General features: G+C 52.1%; 1 protein-coding gene across 2 annotated transcripts in view; it reads right to left on the reverse strand.

Moving 5' to 3' along the window:
- Positions 1–17,705, reverse strand: part of STK10 (serine/threonine kinase 10) — a 143,942-nt gene that overhangs the window by 50,104 nt on the left and 76,133 nt on the right. For both annotated transcript variants that reach the window (XM_002816190.6, XM_063724393.1), the window contains 4 exons: positions 13,403–13,475; positions 12,219–12,413; positions 11,252–11,333; positions 2,016–2,150 (listed from right to left, as the gene is read on the reverse strand). In XM_002816190.6, coding sequence (XP_002816236.3) covers positions 2,016–2,150; positions 11,252–11,333; positions 12,219–12,413; positions 13,403–13,475 — 485 coding nt within the window. The remainder of the gene's footprint in view (positions 1–2,015; positions 2,151–11,251; positions 11,334–12,218; positions 12,414–13,402; positions 13,476–17,705) is intronic.

Consider the following 17,705-nt stretch of genomic DNA (forward strand, 5'->3'; position numbering starts at 1 on the left):
GAGTGTAGTGGTGCCATCTTGGCTCAATGCAACCTTTACCTCCTGGGCTCCCACCTGGGAGTGGTCCTCCCACCTCAGCCTCCCGAGGAGCCTCCCGAGTAGCTGGGACTACAGGTGCATGCCACCACACCCAGCTAATTTTTTGCATTTTTTAGTAGGGACAGGGTTTCGGTATGTCACCCAGGCTGGTCTCAAACTCCTGGACTCAAGTGATCTGCCCGCCTCAGCCTCCCAAAGTGCTGGGATTAGAGGTGTGTGCCACCACACCCAGCCAAACCTTCCAATTTTTTAAGACAAGTTTGAAATCTAGGTTTTTAATGGACATCTCTTAATTTTTAGGTGGCAACTAACTCATATTTAAAAAAAAAATCATATCAAGGCCAAGCCAAGCCTGTCTGGGGACTGGATTCAGCCCTTGTGGCCACTAAGTTTTCAGCTTCATTTTTGTTTTTTAGAGTCTTTGTTGGGTGGAAAGTACTGGAAATGTTGCTATGCCAAGGTGAAACAGAACATCCTTCCTGTGTATAAAACATAAACGTCCAACTTGGTGAATACAGTGGGTATCCATGTAGCCAATTTCCAGGTCAGGAGGGGACATTGCTTTGCCCCAGAGGGCCATCCCCTGCCGCCCCATCCTTCTCAGTGGCAATGCTCTCCCACCTCTTAGTCACTGTCCTATGGTCTCTTAAGTGCTACAGGTGAGCTGTGCCTGCTTATAAACGTAGTATGAATGGATTTATACTTTAAGTATTTCTTTGGGTCTTGCCAGCCACTGGTTTTTAACCTCAGCTATGGCAGCTGGTGGAAGCAACTCCAATCTACCTTCTAGTCAACACCCAGAGTGACGGCTCAAAAACACAGATCTGATTCTGTCACCTCCACCCCAATACCCAGTCCCTGCCTGAAACCCTTCGGGGCTCCCAATACCCACAGGACAAAGATCAGCCTCCTGCCTGTAGACAATGAGGCCGGGTGTGAGCGCTTTCTACCTCCTCCTGGAGCCAGGCCCCACTGAGGTTCTCCTCCTCCACATCCACCCCTGGCTCTGCCATCTGTCGGCTCAGCCAGCCACTTCACTGTATCGATCTCAGTTTTCCTGTCTGTAAACTGGAGCTTGGTTACCCTGTGTCAGAGCTGTAGAGGGCCCGGCAGCCACCAGGGGCTCCATGCATGGCTGGGGTGGTTGTGATGATTCCGCTTGCCCTGCCCTTCAGGGCTTTCCTTCTTCACCCTGGTGAGGGTCTGCGCCAGCCTCAGGCTCCACCCAGGACTGAATTTAATTTGAGAAAGCCGCAGTGCCGTCCACAGCACAAGGATGTGGGCCAGCTCCATCCCCGATGGGTAAGTCCAGCCCCTGCTTCTCTAGGCACAGGGAGCCATCTGGATGGCCACCCTATCCCTGAGAAGAGGCCTCCCCCAGCAGCAAGGCCAGGGATTACAGAGCAACAGCTCGGGCCAGAATCCAGCCCACAGACATGTTTTCCTTGGCTCAGAGGGTTTTTACAAATTTAAATTAGCTTTAATTTCAATCTAAATCCAGCAAGCACTGAAGCTGCAAAAGGGTTCCAAATGTGCCCAGACATGGGTCCCCTTGGCACTGAGGGCAGCTAGAGGGGTGCCAGGGTGTTGCCTGTGGCCATATGCAGCCTCACGTATTTATCCCAAAATGAACTAAAAATAGTCTCATTTGGTATGTGAGCCGTGACAGGAACAAAGGATGGGAAGCCATGAATCAGTTACCAACTTTTAAAAATTGGAAGATTTCATGTGAAAATCTAGATCCTTGGTATCTCCTGAAAACTCACAGGATCAGAATCCGGCCAACACCCCCTGCTGCCTCACCCCGGCCCACGTGCCATCTTACGTTACCTGCAGCGTGGGCGTCTGCAACCTCTGAGCTGGGAAGAAATTGCCTGAGCCAGAGCCCGGGCCTTCCCCGCCCCTCCCACACCAGCAGGGCCAGCTGAGATCCCGTCCTCCCAGCCCCCGCTAAGCCCCACTCTCCCTGGCCTTACGGAGGCAGCATCCACGGCGTCCTCCTCTTCCCCCTCATCCCGGCCGTCTTCGATCTCTTCCATCACCTCGGCCTTGGCCTCAGCCACCAGCTCCCGCAGAGCCTTGTTACTGGTGATGCCGCTGACAAAGGGATGCTGAGGGGGCAAGAGGCACCTAGATTAGAACCACTCTGGGGTCACGGTGGGGTGGAAGAGGCTGGGGGAGCTCACCCCCCAGGGCAGAAAAGGCCAGCCTCATTCCTGAGCAAAACGTACACATGAACTTGGAGACCCAGAGACAGCCTGGAAAGTCCCAAGTGTGTTGGAAAGAGGGCAGATCCCAGCTGTGTCTCTCAGAGGCTGTGTGACCTTGAGCATGTCACTTAACCTCTCTGAGCCACAGGCTCCTCATCTCTCAAGTGCACACATTAACAATGAACCCACAGGGAGGTCATGCGGATTAAATGAGATCATGCACTTGAAAATGCTTAGCCCAAAGTAGGAGCTCAAGCCATGTTTGCAAGGGAGGGTATCTATTTTCTTTTTAAAAGGTTTTAATATATAGTTTTACAAAATATGCTACATATATTTTGTTGAGGAATAACATTCCTACAGCAAAGTTCACAGGTTGTAAAGCTCAATGACTTTGAGACAGAGTTTCACTCTTGTTGCCCAGGCTGGAAGGCAGTGGTGCAATCTTGGCTCACCGCAACCTCCACCTACCAGGTTCAAGGGATTCTCCTGCCTCAGCCTCCCAAGTAGCTGGGATTACAGGCATGCACCACCACACCAGGCTAATTTTTGTATTTTTAGTAGAGATGGGGTTTTACCACGTTGGCCAGGCTGGTCTCAAACTCCTGACCTTAAGTGATCCACTCGCCTCAGCCTCCCAAAGTGCTGGGATTACAGGCGTGAGCCACTGTGCCCAGCCTCAATGACTTTTTACATATATATACACCCAGCGTAACTGCCACCCAGCTCAAGATACAGAACATTTCCATCACCGGGGAAGGCTCCCGTCTCCCTTGGCAGGCAACCCCACTCCCACGCCGCCAGCCTCGGGAGCCTGCTCCTCAGCTTCCTAGAAACAGAGCATCGTGTGTGCAGTCTTTCGCGTTGGCTTCCTTTACTCGGCGTCATGACTGTGAGATTCACCTACATTGTCGCCTATTTCGGTAAACTGTTCCTGTTTTATTTCTGTGCAGGGTCTCGGTGTAAGACTATGGCACAGTTTGTTTATTCATTCTGCTGCTGCCGGACATCTGGGCTGTTTCCCTTTTTTGGCAACTATGAATAAAGCTGCTAGAGACATTCTCGTATATGTCTTGGGTGGACATATGTGTTTGGTTTTAAGAAAGGAAATACAAGATCTTGAGGCAGAGTGGTGTATGTTCTATTCTAGATTTTTATACAAATGTCAGAGTCTTATTTAAAAGTGAATGTTCTTTTACGGACCTTGCAAAACGCCGAAGCAAAAGGTCTTAGCGATATTAAGTCAGTGTGAGGTATCCTGGGTGAAGGCACCCGGGTGCAGCCAGGGATGTGGGATTCCTCAACCCACCACGCTCACCGAGGACCACTGGGAAAGGAATGATGGGGTGGGGTGGGGGAATCATGAAGCTAGAATTTGCTCATTTATAATTTACAGGAAGGCTCTGATGAAATTCACTGTTTTTATTCTCAGACAATTTATCTGGGGAGGAAGTGTCAACAAGATGGCTGGGGAAGTATTTAAATGACTAAAAAACAAATTTCTAGCACCTGGAAAACACATTCAGAACGTATATGTTCATCACAAATCATTCTTATCTGTTTGTTCATTTAAAACAGTTCATTTGGCCGGGCGCGGTGGCTCAAATGATAAACTAGAGAATTCCAGATCTTGTATAGCTGAGGGTGGTGGAGACTAAAGTCTGCAGGCAGAGGGGCCTCATTCAAGGTCAAATTCAAGCTGAGACCCAAGGGAAAGATCTGGGCACAGAGAATTCCAGGCAGAGGGAGCAGCTGGTACAAAGAAGGCCCTGAGACTGGACTGAGCTTGTTGGGCGGCAGGAGCCATGAGACGGGCGGGATGGTGGGACACGGGATGCAGAGGAAGGACGGGCCGTGTGTGCAGGCGAGCCACAGAGACTGTCCTCACAAGCCACCAACAGGCTGCAGCGCAGCAGTGATATCCACTACTACCCTTTAAAGATGTCATTCTGGCTGCTCTGTACTTTTAAGAGGTCTTGAGTGGGGCGTTAAGGGTTTACTAATCATGGGAGGCAAAGTAGCATAGCAGTTAAGAGTGCTGGCTGTAGACTCTAGAACCAAGGCACCTGGTAAAATCCAGCTTCCACCAACTTGGGCAAGTCACTTAACCTTGAGTCTCAGTTTGCTCATCTATATACTAGAAGCAGCTGTTATAAGCATTATGGTAAATGCTCAGATATGGCAGCCATCATCATCATCATCACCACCACCACCACCATCATCACCTTCACCACCATCACCACCATCATTACCATTACCATCATCATCATCATCACCACGACCATTACCATCACCATCATTACCACCATCATCCCCATCACCATTACCCCCATCACCACCATCACCATCACCATCATCCCCATCACCATTACCCCCATCACCACCATCACTATCACCATCATCCCCATCACCATTACCCCCATCACCCCCATCACCATCACCCTTACCCCCATCACCACTATCATCACCATCACCACGACCATTACCATCACCACCATCACTATCACCATCATCCCCATCACCATTACCCCCATCACCACCATCACCATCACCCTTACCCCCATCACCACTATCATCACCATCACCACGACCATTACCATCACCACCATCACCCCCGTCAGCAGCAGGAGCAGCAGCACAATCAGAAAAGCCTGTTATGGCCGGGCACAGTGGCTCACATCCGTAATCCCAGCACTTTGGGAGGCCAAGGCGGTGGATCACCTGAGGTCAGGAGTTCAAGATCAGCCAGGCCAACATGGTGAAACCCCGTCTCTACTAAAAATAACAAAAATTAGCTGGGCATGGTGGCACATGCCTGTAATCCCAGCTACTCGGGAGGCTGAGGCAGGAGAATCACTTGAACCCGGGAGGCAGAGGTTACAGTAAACCAAGATCATGCCAATGCACTTCAGCCTGGGTGACAAAGGGAGACTCTGTCTCAAAAACAATAACAAAAAAAGAAAAGCCTGTTTTGCATTCCTAGCCACTCCTATTCCCTCCCACATGCCCCCAGAGCACAGCTTTTTGGAACCAAAGATGAGAACCAAGATCCCAAAGGTTCCTAAGCTCCACATTGCACAATCTAACACAAGTGAACTTGAGCAAAACCTCACAGGACGCTTCACTGCAGTGGCTGAAGCAGACGCGGCAGAAATAAACAAACACAGGCAGGGGCTTCTGGAAACACCAGGTTTTCATCGGGGCACCCCATGTATTGATCAAATCAGTGGCTTTTCAGCACGGCCAGGAACTCTGCTTTCTTGAGGCAGAACCATCTGCTCCACCGCCTCCCCGACCACCCCAGCATCCTTAGGAGGAGGAAGGAGGGGAAAGGGGAAGAAAGCCTGTGATGGGTGGGTGAGCAGGACAGCTCTGCCGGGCACCAGAGCAAGCAAGGCTGGCACACAGGGCCACCCGTCCTGTGGCTGATTAGGCCCAAACACTGTTTTACAGACTGCTCTAGGACACAAAACACATACCACCTCTGCCACGGCATCAGCTCCGCTGCCGCCAGAGATGTGTTGAGGCCCATTAGAGAGAGAGAACGCCCTGGCTGTGATGCAAGGGAGACTCCTAGCCTGCACCAGGTAGGCTGGTCTGGGCACACGTGTCCCCAGTGGAAGGCTAGATTACAGAGGAACTTGACCGCCCAGTCCTCCCCTCCAGTAAGAGGCACCGGCTCGCTGTTCAGTGCCATCTTTGCTGAAAAAGGCAACCGGCACCTGCCCTCTAGCCAGGGCCTCCCCTGCCATCTAAACAGATGTCCTTTCCAAGAACTCAAGCCTACTTTTCCTCTATGTGCTTAGAAACCGTCAGCCAGAGGGGTCCTATACTCCAAGATGGGCTTTAAAAAACGCCAAAAAGGCTGGGCATGGTGGCTCACACCTGTAATCCCAGCACTCTGGGAGCCCGAGGCAGGTGGATCACTTGAGGTCAGGAGTTCGAGACCACCCTGGCCAACATGGTGACATCCCATGTCTACTGAAAATACAAGAATTAGCCGGGTGTGGTGGCGGGCATCTGTAATCCCAGCTACTCGGAAGGCTGAAGCAGGAGAATCACTTGAACCCAGGAGGCGGAGATTGCAGTGAACCGAGATCAGGCCACTGTACTCCAGCCTAGGCAACACAACGAGACTCCATTTCAAAAAATAAAAAATAAATATAAAAACAAAGACACCTAATAATTCTCGCAGTTTTCAGGCGCTGGCATCTCTCTTTCAATCCTCTCTCCCTCCCTTCTGGTCTCCTTCCCTCCCTCTCTCTTTCATTCATTCGGAGAGGCAGCTTACCAGAGAGGTCAAGAACACAGACTCTTGAACCTGAGGACCAGGATCAGAACCCAGCTCTGTGGCTTACAGGCTGTGTGACCTTGTGCCGGCTACTTCACTGCTGTGTGCCTCCGTTTTACCATCTGCTCAAGGGAGAGCTGAACAGCACCTACTTCAGAGCGTTGGTATGAGGATTAAATTAGGTGACATTTGCTAAGTATTTATAATAGTACCTGGCATGAAGAAAGGGTTATGTAACAGTTTCTTAGCTAAAAATAAGTCAATTTTGGCCAGGCATGGTGGCTCAAGCCTGTAATCCCAGCACTTTGGGAGGCTGAGGCAGGCAGATCTCCCCAGGTCAGGAGTTCAAGACCAGCCTGGCCAACATGGCGAAGCCCCATCTCTACTAAAAACACAAAAATTACCCACGCGTGGTGGCACGTGCCTGTAATCCCAACTACTTGGGAGGCTGAGACAGGAGAATCACTTGAACCCAGGGGGTGGAGGCTGCAGTGAGCCGAGATAGCTCCACTGCACTTCAGCCTGGCAACAGAGGGAGACTTCGTCTCCAAAAAAAAAAAAAGAAAAAGTCAATTTATTTAGCAAATATTTGCTGAGGGCTCTCTATATACCAGGCACTGTTCCTGGGGCCTATCAGTGAACAAAACAAAGATGCTGTCCTCAGGGCACTGACATGCCGGGCGGGGAGCTTGACACCAAACCTAATAAGCAGGCGAGTTAGATCCTGAGTGCCATGCGTCACGGAAGAAGGAAGAAGCAGGGCAGGGAAAGGGGACTGGGCATGTGGGGAGTGTAGTGGGTTTGCAATTTCATGTGGGTGGTTGGGGGAGGCCTCATCACAAGGCTGACATTAGAGCAATGACTTGAAGAGGGACAGTCAGTCAGAGGGATCCGGAGGAAGGCCATTCCGGGCAGCATGGACAGCCAGTGCCAAGGCCCTGAGGCAGGAACATGCCATGTTCAGAGCACAGCAAGGCGACTGGGCAGGCTGGAGCAGTGAGGCTGGAGTGTGGGAGCGAGAGGGGCGAGGGGGTCAGAAGGGTTGGGGGGGCGGATCACACAGCACTCTAAGGGGCCCTGAGACTCTGGGTTTTCCCTAGAGTGAAATGGGAGCCACTGGGGAGCTTTGGCCGGGGGAGGACATGAGCTGGCCCCTGTTGAGAAGGTTCACTCTGGCTGCTGTGCTCAGCCCAGACCCAATGGAGAGAGCAGAGGACCAGCGAGGAGGCAGCAGCCCGAGTGAGAGGTGGTGGCGGCCCAGGTGGTGGCTGCAACGGAGAGGTGGGAAATGGCTGAAGTCTAGGCATCTGCTGAGGGCAGGGACAACGGGATTTCCTGATAGGTGGGCTAGGGAGTGTGGAAGAAAGAGGAGCAAGAGTGCCTGCATGGTCTGGGGCCTGAGCCACTGGAAGGGTGCAGCTGCCATGAGCTGAGATGGGAAAGCCAGTGGTGGAGCACGTCGGCGAAAAGATCCAAGTGCTCAGAGTTCAGTGAGATGCCCACTGGACCTCCAGAGAGGAAACAGCTGGACGCAGGCTGAGACAGTGAGCTGAGAGTGCTGCACGCTGGGTGCGTGGAGATGGAGGGAGGGCCCTGTGCACTCTCACACTAACGAGCTGGGCCAAAGTGGGGCCAGCAAAGGCAACAGAGAAGGAGAGGCTGATGACGAAGGGTGTGTGGAGGCCTGAGGTTGAGCGCCGACAGGAGGAGGAGGAGATTGACTGGGCTGGTGCTGTTGATGTGTTCAGTGAGACAAACACCGAGGCTGACCCATGGCACCGAAATCGCTGATGACCTTGACAAGAGCAGCTGTGATAGAGTGGACGGGTTTAAGAGCAAATTCAGCCAGTATCTACTCAGCACCTCAAATGTGACAGCTGTAGTGTTAAAAATGTTACATACAAAATCTCATTCATTCACACAATTCTGTGCAGCCAGCACTCTCTACATCTTACAGATGAGGAAACTGAGGCACAGAGTGAGAACCATGCAGATTCTGGGTTGGGGGGAGGGGGGCATGGCGTGTCTGATTTCAGAGCCTGGTTACTAACCACAACTTGGTCCAGGCCCAGAGAATGTCTGCAGGAGTCAATGAATGAATCACAAACCAATGGGGGCGTGAATCACTCCGCCCAGGGCAGGACACAGGGAGACGTGAGAGCCAGGCACTTCTTGGAAGCAGGTAGACACCCTGAAGGCTGACAGCACTGGAGTGGAGGGCTGGGAAGCCAAGATCTGGGCCCACCTCTGTCACTCAAAGCCAAGCAGCCTTGGGCCGGTCACCTCCCTGCTCTGATCCTGGTGTCCCCCCCTGAGGGGGTGATGCCATGCCCACTCTCTCTCGCTGGAGAAGAAAAGGCGCGTGGGCAAAGCCAGCAGCAGCACAGGCGTGAAAGGTGCTTTATTCATCTCCAGAGATCGCTCCTTTGTTCTGCAACCCTTTCTGTTGGACGGTAAGAATCCTCTGGCAGGACATTTTTTCCAAGTACGGAGCGGAAATTCCTGGCTGAGGCTGCAGCTCCGGAGCTGCCATGTGGAGATGGGGGACAGCTGGTCTCTCCATGGAATGTCCTGGAGGCCGGATGTATCAGGGCAGGAGGTGCCTCTTACAGGAAACAATTGGCCCCAAGCGGCTTGGACAGTGACAGCAGCCCCACTCAACCCCACCCACTTCAAGGGGGCCCCAGCCCCCTCCCCACAATACCCAGAAAATGAGGCCTTTGGGCACTCCAGAAATTTGCTTTCAAATACATTATAGAAATGTAAAAGGAACAACTGTGACCCCCCCCACCTCTGGCAGTAGATAGACCCCATTTTGCATTCTCGTCCTTTTCATTTTAAACATCAGTCCTATGCATCAAGCATTCCTGGAACACTGTGCTTAAGAGTTAAGCTAAGCGCTTCATAGTACCTCCTCATTTAATCCTCACAACCACACAGTAAGGGAACTGCTGCTATTCACTCTCATTTCAGAGTGACAAGCAAGTCACAGAGAGGTTAAGCCATTTGCCCAGGGGCAGTAAATGGCAGAGCTGTCGATCCCTGGACCTTCCCACCCCAGCTCACACTCATAATAACTAAGCTGCTACCCCAGAAGGACGCACAGTGGCTCAGAATGCCGACCACAGGCCCAGTGCATGGCACACAGTAGGAAGCTGGGAAAAGCTGGGTGAATACAAAGACTCAAGTGCCTGGTGTGGCGCCTTCCTCCTCTTCCTGCCACCGCACCTCTAAGGCTGTCACGCCGAGGGCAGGACCGGAGCCGACACAGCAGTGAAAGGGCAGCCCGGCTGCATCACCCAGGCCCATTCCTCCCCCTCTTCCATCAGTGGCAGTGACATGGGGACGCTGGTCAGCAGATTTGCAAATGACTGGGCAAGTGCTGTGCACAGCCCTCAGAACACTGCTGTGAACACACCAACCTCACCCAGCCTCCAGCCATGACACCCTAACTCGAGGCATGGGCCCAGGCAAAGGATGGCTCACAGCTCCCTCCAACAGTTCAAAAAGCTTCAAGGAAACCATTATCCACCTGCCCATTCTAAGGCAGTACAGCCAGCTAATGAGATGCTCAGAGTCTCCTGATCCCGCACACAGCAGCCAGAAGGCAGAAGGACCCTTGTAAATGGATGTCGGATGCTGTGTCTCCCCTAATGCACAGATAAAGCCCAGGACGTGGCTCTGGCTTGCAAGGCCCTGCAGGACCCTGTGTGCAGAAAATAGCACAGCAAGCTTCAGAAAGGGCCACTAACAGGTCGGATCCTCAGCTGGTCTCTGCAAACTAGGAGAGGGCTCCCACCATTAACTAATAAGAGTGGCCCGCTCTGCCTAAACTGTTCTGCAAACAATATGGCTTAGGTGGAATACCTCCTTTCCTTCTAGAGTCTGGAACTTTGGTCTGTGCCAGGCAGGGGGTGCTTATGTGACCACTACCCGCTAAAAACCCTAAGGGGCTTCCCTGGTGGACAGCACAGAGAATTAAGCTGTCCTGGTGACTGTACTGGGAGACGGCCCTGGAAGCTTGCACCTGGCTCCCAAGATCTTTTCCCACGCGCCTCCTCCTTGGGCTGAGTTCTCTGTGCTTTTGCTGTCCTAAGTCTCCTGTGGGGAGAGAATATGCTGAGGCCAGGTGTTCTCCTAGGGAACCATCGAGCCTTGGGAGGCCGCCCTAGTGCCTCTCCGCTCTCGTCTCCCCTTCCCTGGCCCCTGTTCTCCTGCTCCCCCACCTCCCACCCCCACCCCCGGCTCTTCCCAGCATGTGTGGAACATGCTGCTGTCCCAGACCTTTGCCTCCTCTCTCTCTGGGCCACTGGCCTTGCTCCTTCCCTTCCTGTGGACATCTGCTCACCCAGAGAGCCCTTCCTTATCCTCCTTTACAAGACAACAGCTGATCCCAGGTGCCCCACCCCTGCACTGTGGATCTCCTTCTGTGGTACTGGCCACCCCCTGCCATGCGCACACACTTGCTTATTTGTCACCTGTATCCCCACTGGAACATACGCTCCATGAGGACAAGGTCTGGGTGGCTTCGTTCCCCAAGGCACTCCCAACACAGAGCTGGCATTCAGGAGGTGCCTGGGGAATACCGGCTGATGGATGAACAGCTGTCCATGCTGTTCCCTGGGCAGGGTGAGAACTCGCCCAGCGTCCGGGTCACTGGTGAGTTCATTAGGCTCCACCCTTCAGGGAGCAGAGTGGGAGGGAATCCACTCACCTCCAGCAGCTGCGCGGCGCTGGGTCGGGTTTCTGGGTTCTTATCCAGGGCTATCTTCAGGAAGTCACGGAACTCTACAGACCTGGGAGGACAGGCGTCAGAGGTAAGCATGGAGGAGGCAAGAGCAGAGAGAAGCCCCCCACGTCACAGACTCCACTGTCCCAATCATGCCCCTCAAAGGACAGAGGGAACTTTCACAAGCTAAAACAGTGACAGGGCCTACACGACGCCCTTTTCATCATGGACATCACTGTCCAGATGGGGACCCAGACATCGGAGAGGAGCAGGGATGTGCCCAGGCCACACAGTGAGGAGACTCAGCAGTGTCAGGATTTGAACCCAGGCCCCCGATGTCCCGCCCAGGGTGTGCCATGTGGCTCCTGCGGCTCAGCTGGGGCTCCTGTTCCCCAGTGGGAGCCAGCTTATTTGGGTGACTTGGTTTGCTCTGGTGAAGATCTCATGTCAAGTGCACAGAGGGGCACGGTGGCTCACGCCTGTAATTTCAGCACTTTGGGAGGCCGAGGCAGACGGATCCCTTGAGGCCAGGAGTTCAAGACCAGCCTGGGCAACATAGGAGACCTTGTCTCTACAGAAAATTAGCCAGGCATGGTGGTGGGTGTCTGTACTCTCGGCTACAAGGGAGGCTGCGGCGTGAGGATCTCTTGAGCCTAGGAGGTCGAGGTTGCAGTGAGCTATGACTGCACCACTGTACTCCAGCCTGGGCAAAACAGTGAGACCCTATCTCAAAAAAAAAAAAAAAAAAAAGGAACACAAAGGGAAAAAGAGGCACAAAGGGCCCGGGGGGGCTCAGAAACGCCTGAAGACCCCCAGGCCCCAGCCTCTCTTCTTGGGGCTAGCAGCACCGGGAGAACCCTACCACTGCACCTCCCCAGCCCCGTCCACCACATATCCCAGCCCTAACCCCGGCGCAGGCACCCGGGCAGGTGGCCCTGCCCCTGCCCCTCACCACTTAGAGGGCGTGAGCAGCGTGGGAGGGTCCGACTTGGCGATCTTTAGCAGGACCCGCATGGGGTTGAGCTCGTGGTGTGGCGGCTCGATCTGGGCCATCTCAATCAGCGTGATGCCCAGGGACCAGATGTCGGCTTTGTAGTCGTAGGGCGTGTCCTTCATGGTCTCACACAGGACCACCTCGGGGGCCATCCTGAACCAACCAAGGGACAACATAGGGCTAAGAATCTGGCCTTTACAGGTGCTTCTTGGACATTCAGGGTCAAGGGCCACCACGAGTCACTGTCGGGGTTGGCAGCACTCCCGAATCATGATCTGCGTGACTTTGCATCCCACTGTCTTCCTTAGGACGCTCTTCCACAGAAAAACGCTTCCACGCGGCTCCCCGCCACGTCCTGCTGCAGTTCCGATGCCTACCGCGAGATGGCAGCAGCAACCCGGAACACAGAGTCCTGGGGAGGGGGCGGGTGGGAGCGGAGGGGAAGGTGCGGAGCAAAAAAAAAAAGGGGCGCGGAGGTAGGTGGGCGAGAAGACAACAGCACAGAAAGGAGGAGAAACAGGTATAAAAGGGGGGAGAGAGAGAGCAAGGGTGAGTAACAAGCAAGCAAGAAAGGAGCCCAAACTCCACAATGGCAAGTAATGCACATGAAAAAATTGGAAACAAGGCAAACAGAGAGTAGTCAGGCGTGAAATTGAGTGACAGTGTTTTGCTTTTAAAGTAATAGTTCTGGAAAAGAAGGAAACACGACAGACTAGAGAAGTCCAGGGAGACTTCACATGACGGTAGGAATTGAACTTGTACTGTTCACCTTCACGGCCCCCATCCCCGGCCCTCAATACATACGTGGCGAATAAATCACGAACTGAATCCTGTTTCAGGGATTCTAGTTCAGTTATTAATGGAGTGCCTTCCTTGTGCACCATTTCATTTCATTCTCACAGCAGCCTTATTAAGTAGGGGCCATTATATCCCTAATTTTATGGATGAAGAAACTGAGGCACGGGAAAGCTAAGCAGCTTGTCCAAGGTCACACAACTAGTAAGCCACGAGGCTGGGCGTGCGCCCACAGGCTGACCCGGCAGCCTTTGTCTTCCGGCCGCTCTCTGTCTAAAGCGCCTGGTGGTCACCTTGGAGAGTTTTAACATCCAGTCCATTCCATTTCCACAAGCTACACGACTCACCAGTAAGGCGTGCCGATGAAGGAATCTCGTTTCTGTAGAGTCTTCAGATTCTTGGCAGACACACCAAAGTCAGCTGCAAGACAAAATCTCAGATAGCGTTTCCCATGGACATTCCTCCACCCATAGCCCTGGGATAAAAGCCGGGGACGTGGACTCAGGGGTACACATTCCAAGTCAACTAACAGATGCCATTTTCTATCTAGCAAATTAGAAAGCATTAAAAATATAAGAATATCTGCTGCTGTGAGGAAGTACTGAGATGAACACTTTCCTCTCTACTAACGAGAGCCTGCACTGGCAAGAGCCTTCAGGAAAGCAATTTGGCAATAAATAGCAAGAACCTTTAAAATATCCATGCCATTTTAATCCAATAATTCCAAATCTAGGACTCTGCCCTAATGAAACAGTCTTAAATTTAAAAAAATGCATAATGATGTTAATCAAAATCCCATTATAATAACAGTGCCATTATAAAATTATAATAATAGTGACACACTAAAACCACCATAATTGCTTGGCTATCAGGGAGTGATTTTAAAACTTTTTATATAGATTAAGAAAAATGGAGGCCAGGCAGGGTGGCTCACGCCTGTAATCCCAGCACTTTGGGAGGCTGAAACAGGCAGATCTCTTGAGGCTAGGAGTTTCAGATCAACCTAGCCAACGTGGCAAAACCCAGTCTCTACTAAAAATACAAAAATTAGCCAGGCGTGGTGGTGGATGCCTGTAATCCCAGATACTTGGGAGGCTGAGGCACAAGAATCGCTTGAACCCGGGAGGTGGAGGCTGCAGGGAGCTGCAATCACACCACTGCGCTCCAGCCCAGGCAATAGAGTGAGACTGTCTCAAAAAAAAAAAAAAAAATTAGCCAGGTGTGGTGGCATGTCCCTATAGTCCCAATTACTTGGGAGATTGAGGTGGGAGAATCGCTTGAACCCAGGAGGCAGAGGCTGCAGTGAGCCAGGATTGTGCCACTGCACTCCAACCTGGGCGGTATTTATTACTATTAATTTATTATTATTTTTTGAGATGGAGTCTTGCTCTGTCACCCAGGCTGGAGTGCAAGGGCGCAATCTTGGCTCACTGCAACCTCCACCTCCCGGGTTCAAGCGATTCTTATGCCTCAGCCTCCCAAGTAGCTGAGATTACAGGCATGTGCTACCATGCCCAGCTAATTTTTGTATTTTTAGTAGAGATGGGGTTTCATCACGTTGCCCAGGCTGGTCTTGAACTCCTAACCTCAGGTGGTCCACCAGCCTTGGCCTTCCAAAGTGCTGGGATTATAGGCGTGAGCCACCGCACCCGGCCTTATTGATTACTATTTATATTACTGTAAAAGGTTAAGTGGGGAGAAGGGTGATACACAGTTGAATATATTGTCTGGTCAGAATTATGCCCCTCACCCCAAAAAGGGGAAAAATACACACTGAACTGACTTGGAGGAAATATACCACACTACTTAAATGGCTGTGTGTGGGCAGTGAGGCTTCCACAACTTTGCTGTGATAAACGTGTATTATTTGCAGGACTAGCAAAAATAAATGAACACTTTTTTTTTTTTTTTCATGACAGAGTCCACTCTGTCACCCAAGCTGGAGTACAGTGGCGCAATCATGGCTCACTGCAGCCTCAACCTCCCAGGCTCAAGCAATCCTCCCAAGTAGCTGGGACTACAGGTGCATGCCACCACACCCAGCTAATTTTTGTATTTTTTGTAGAGATGGAGTCTCTATGTTGCCCAGGCTGGTCTCGAACCCTGGGCTCAAGCAATCCTCCTGCCTTGGCCTCCCAAAGTGCTAGGATTACAGGCGTGAGGCACCAGGACCGGCCAAAAAGATGTATCTTTACATGCATTCCAACACTATCAGTCTTTCCTCACATACCCACTGCTAAGAGAAGAATTCAGGGCTACCGAGAGAAATTTTCTCCAGGGCTCCTGCCTTCTGTGGTGAAGTTTCATCTTGACTGAGGAACAGATTCAGGATGAAACAACACTTTGAGAGAACCCGGGATGCTCCATTTGAAACTCCCTGAATGGAATTTATGAGGGGTGTCCCCTGCTAGCTGATGGCTGCCTTTGGACGATTCATCCCAAGAAGCTGCAGCATTATGACAACTTCTGGCCACCCCGGGCACCTGTGCCTGGTCTTGAAATGAGCTGTATCCAGGAGCTCCTTTCAGACTCGCAATTTGAAACAAGGCAGCACAATGCCAAGAGGCTGCGCCTGAATACGGGAGAACTTGGTTCCAGCCTCTGCTCTTCTGCTTCACTGTCCACTCACCCATTCATTCCCGTGCTCACCAAGCTCCATCAGGAGTGAGACACTAGCTGGGATCAGAGAATACAATGAGGATCCTCAGGGAATCCACAGTTTAGTTGGGGGAGCAGAGAGTAAGCAAATAAACAAACATCTACTAACATTGGAAAGTGTTGGGAAGACAGGACCGGGGCTACTCAAGAGTGCACAGTAGGGGGTGTGACCTCGGGGGAACAGTCATGGAGGGAGGGCTGGGGACTTTGGAGGAAAGGACAGTTTTATTCAGCATACACTAACTGCACATCTATTATGTGCCCGACACTGTTCTAGGCACAGAGATGAAAGCGACTAAGTCCTGCCTGACATGCCACATGTTATTCTCGTGGTGGTGACAGGCACCTGGCAAAACCCCCGGAATGCCTGGCAGCGAGAAGGGCCCAGAGCTGAGAAGGCAGGGCAAAGAACACAGTGCTGGGGTGCGGGGTGGGGAGCTACTTTAGACACAAACTCAGGATCTGGGGGAGGTATTTCCAGGCAGAGAAAACTGCAAACAGACTGAGAGGCAGGAAACAGCAGGCTGGAGGGACCAGCGGGGACAGGACACAGCCTGGCCGGAAGGAGGGGGCTGGGGGTGGAAGCAGATAAGGCAGGAGACGGGCAGGGCAGTCACAAAGCCTCTGACCCTCAGTTTCCCCATCTGTGACCCGGGGGTGATAGCACAGAACCATTGCGTAGGTTTTCCTGAGGATTAAATGACAAACGCAAAGCACCGCGCTGCAAGGCCCACTTGTGGCAAAAGTGAGAAGACGGTGATTATTTCACCGGCCCATGAGCCAGTCCAGCCTTTTTCAGGCTGGGGCAAGGCTGAGGCTAAACTAAGACCCCCCGCCACCTCCTGGGAGTAGTCAGAAAAGCTGGCTTCTGAGCCCCGGTTAGTGCTAACTGGACAGCAGTTGCTAAATCAGGGGACAGCCTGGCCAGCAAGAGGGGACAGGGGGCCCTCAGCCTCCTGAAGTGGGACCAACAGGTGCTGCAAGTGAGGTGGAGAAGCAGAAAACCCAGGTAGAACCTGGCTCTGCTGATGACTCTGGCAGGCGGCTCCCCTGGGCCTCCAGGGTAAGAATGCAAAGCTGGCCCCACCTTCCTGCTGGGTCAGCCAGGCCCCACTGTGGGCCTGGCTCCCTCGCAAACACCACTAAGGGCTGGCACATCATCCCATCCCACGAAACCTTTTGGGAACAGTGACTGCCTCTCAGGCCCAGGGTGAGGATCCCAGAAGGTGGCCACTCCCCCACCATAGGCCCTGCTGATCCCTTCCTGAGAAGAGAGTCGAAAAACAGAAAAACAGAAACCACCAACATGCAATGACACATCTTAGGTCCCCAGGGCCTCCCTCAGGCACGCACCAGCCAGCTCCTTGGGTAGCTGCTACTTCCCCTTCTGCCCCACATGATGGGGCTCTGATGGAAGAGTGGGGCAGCCCCGAGAACTGAGCCTGTTTGCTCCCTGCACAGAGTTTATGGGGGAGTGTCCCTTGATAGCTGATGGCTGCCCTTGAGCAATTCCAAAGGGATTTTCACCATGCAGTCTCTTCTGATGAAAACACTCCCTCTTCTCCTCCCATTTTAAAATGTATTAGAGACAAGGGTAGCGGAGATAAGGGAAATCTCCCTTTCTCGGCTGTAATTTCCATAATGAAAGAGATCATTTCTGCTGTGGCCACAGTTGTATCCCTGGCACTTTATCTAGAGCAGGAAGCACTCAACAGGTTTATCGAATGAGCATGCTCATGAATAAATAAAGAGAATTTGCTAAAATGCCTTTACTCATATAGGTAAAAAATAAAACTGGGTTTTAAAAACTTGTTTGCCAGCAATTCTATTTGTAGAAATCCATCTCCAAAACCAGATCTATAATATATATGGATGCTTATAAAAGCAACAGCCAAAAAGAATGAAAAATTGGAAATCATCCAAAGTGTTGCTGGAGCTTCGTTGCTGAATGGTTAGATAAATTGTGGTTCACCCCAGCTATGAAATAACATG

This window comes from Pongo abelii, chromosome 4, assembly GCF_028885655.2.
Source record: "Pongo abelii isolate AG06213 chromosome 4, NHGRI_mPonAbe1-v2.0_pri, whole genome shotgun sequence".
Taxonomy (NCBI): Eukaryota; Metazoa; Chordata; class Mammalia; order Primates; family Hominidae; genus Pongo; species Pongo abelii.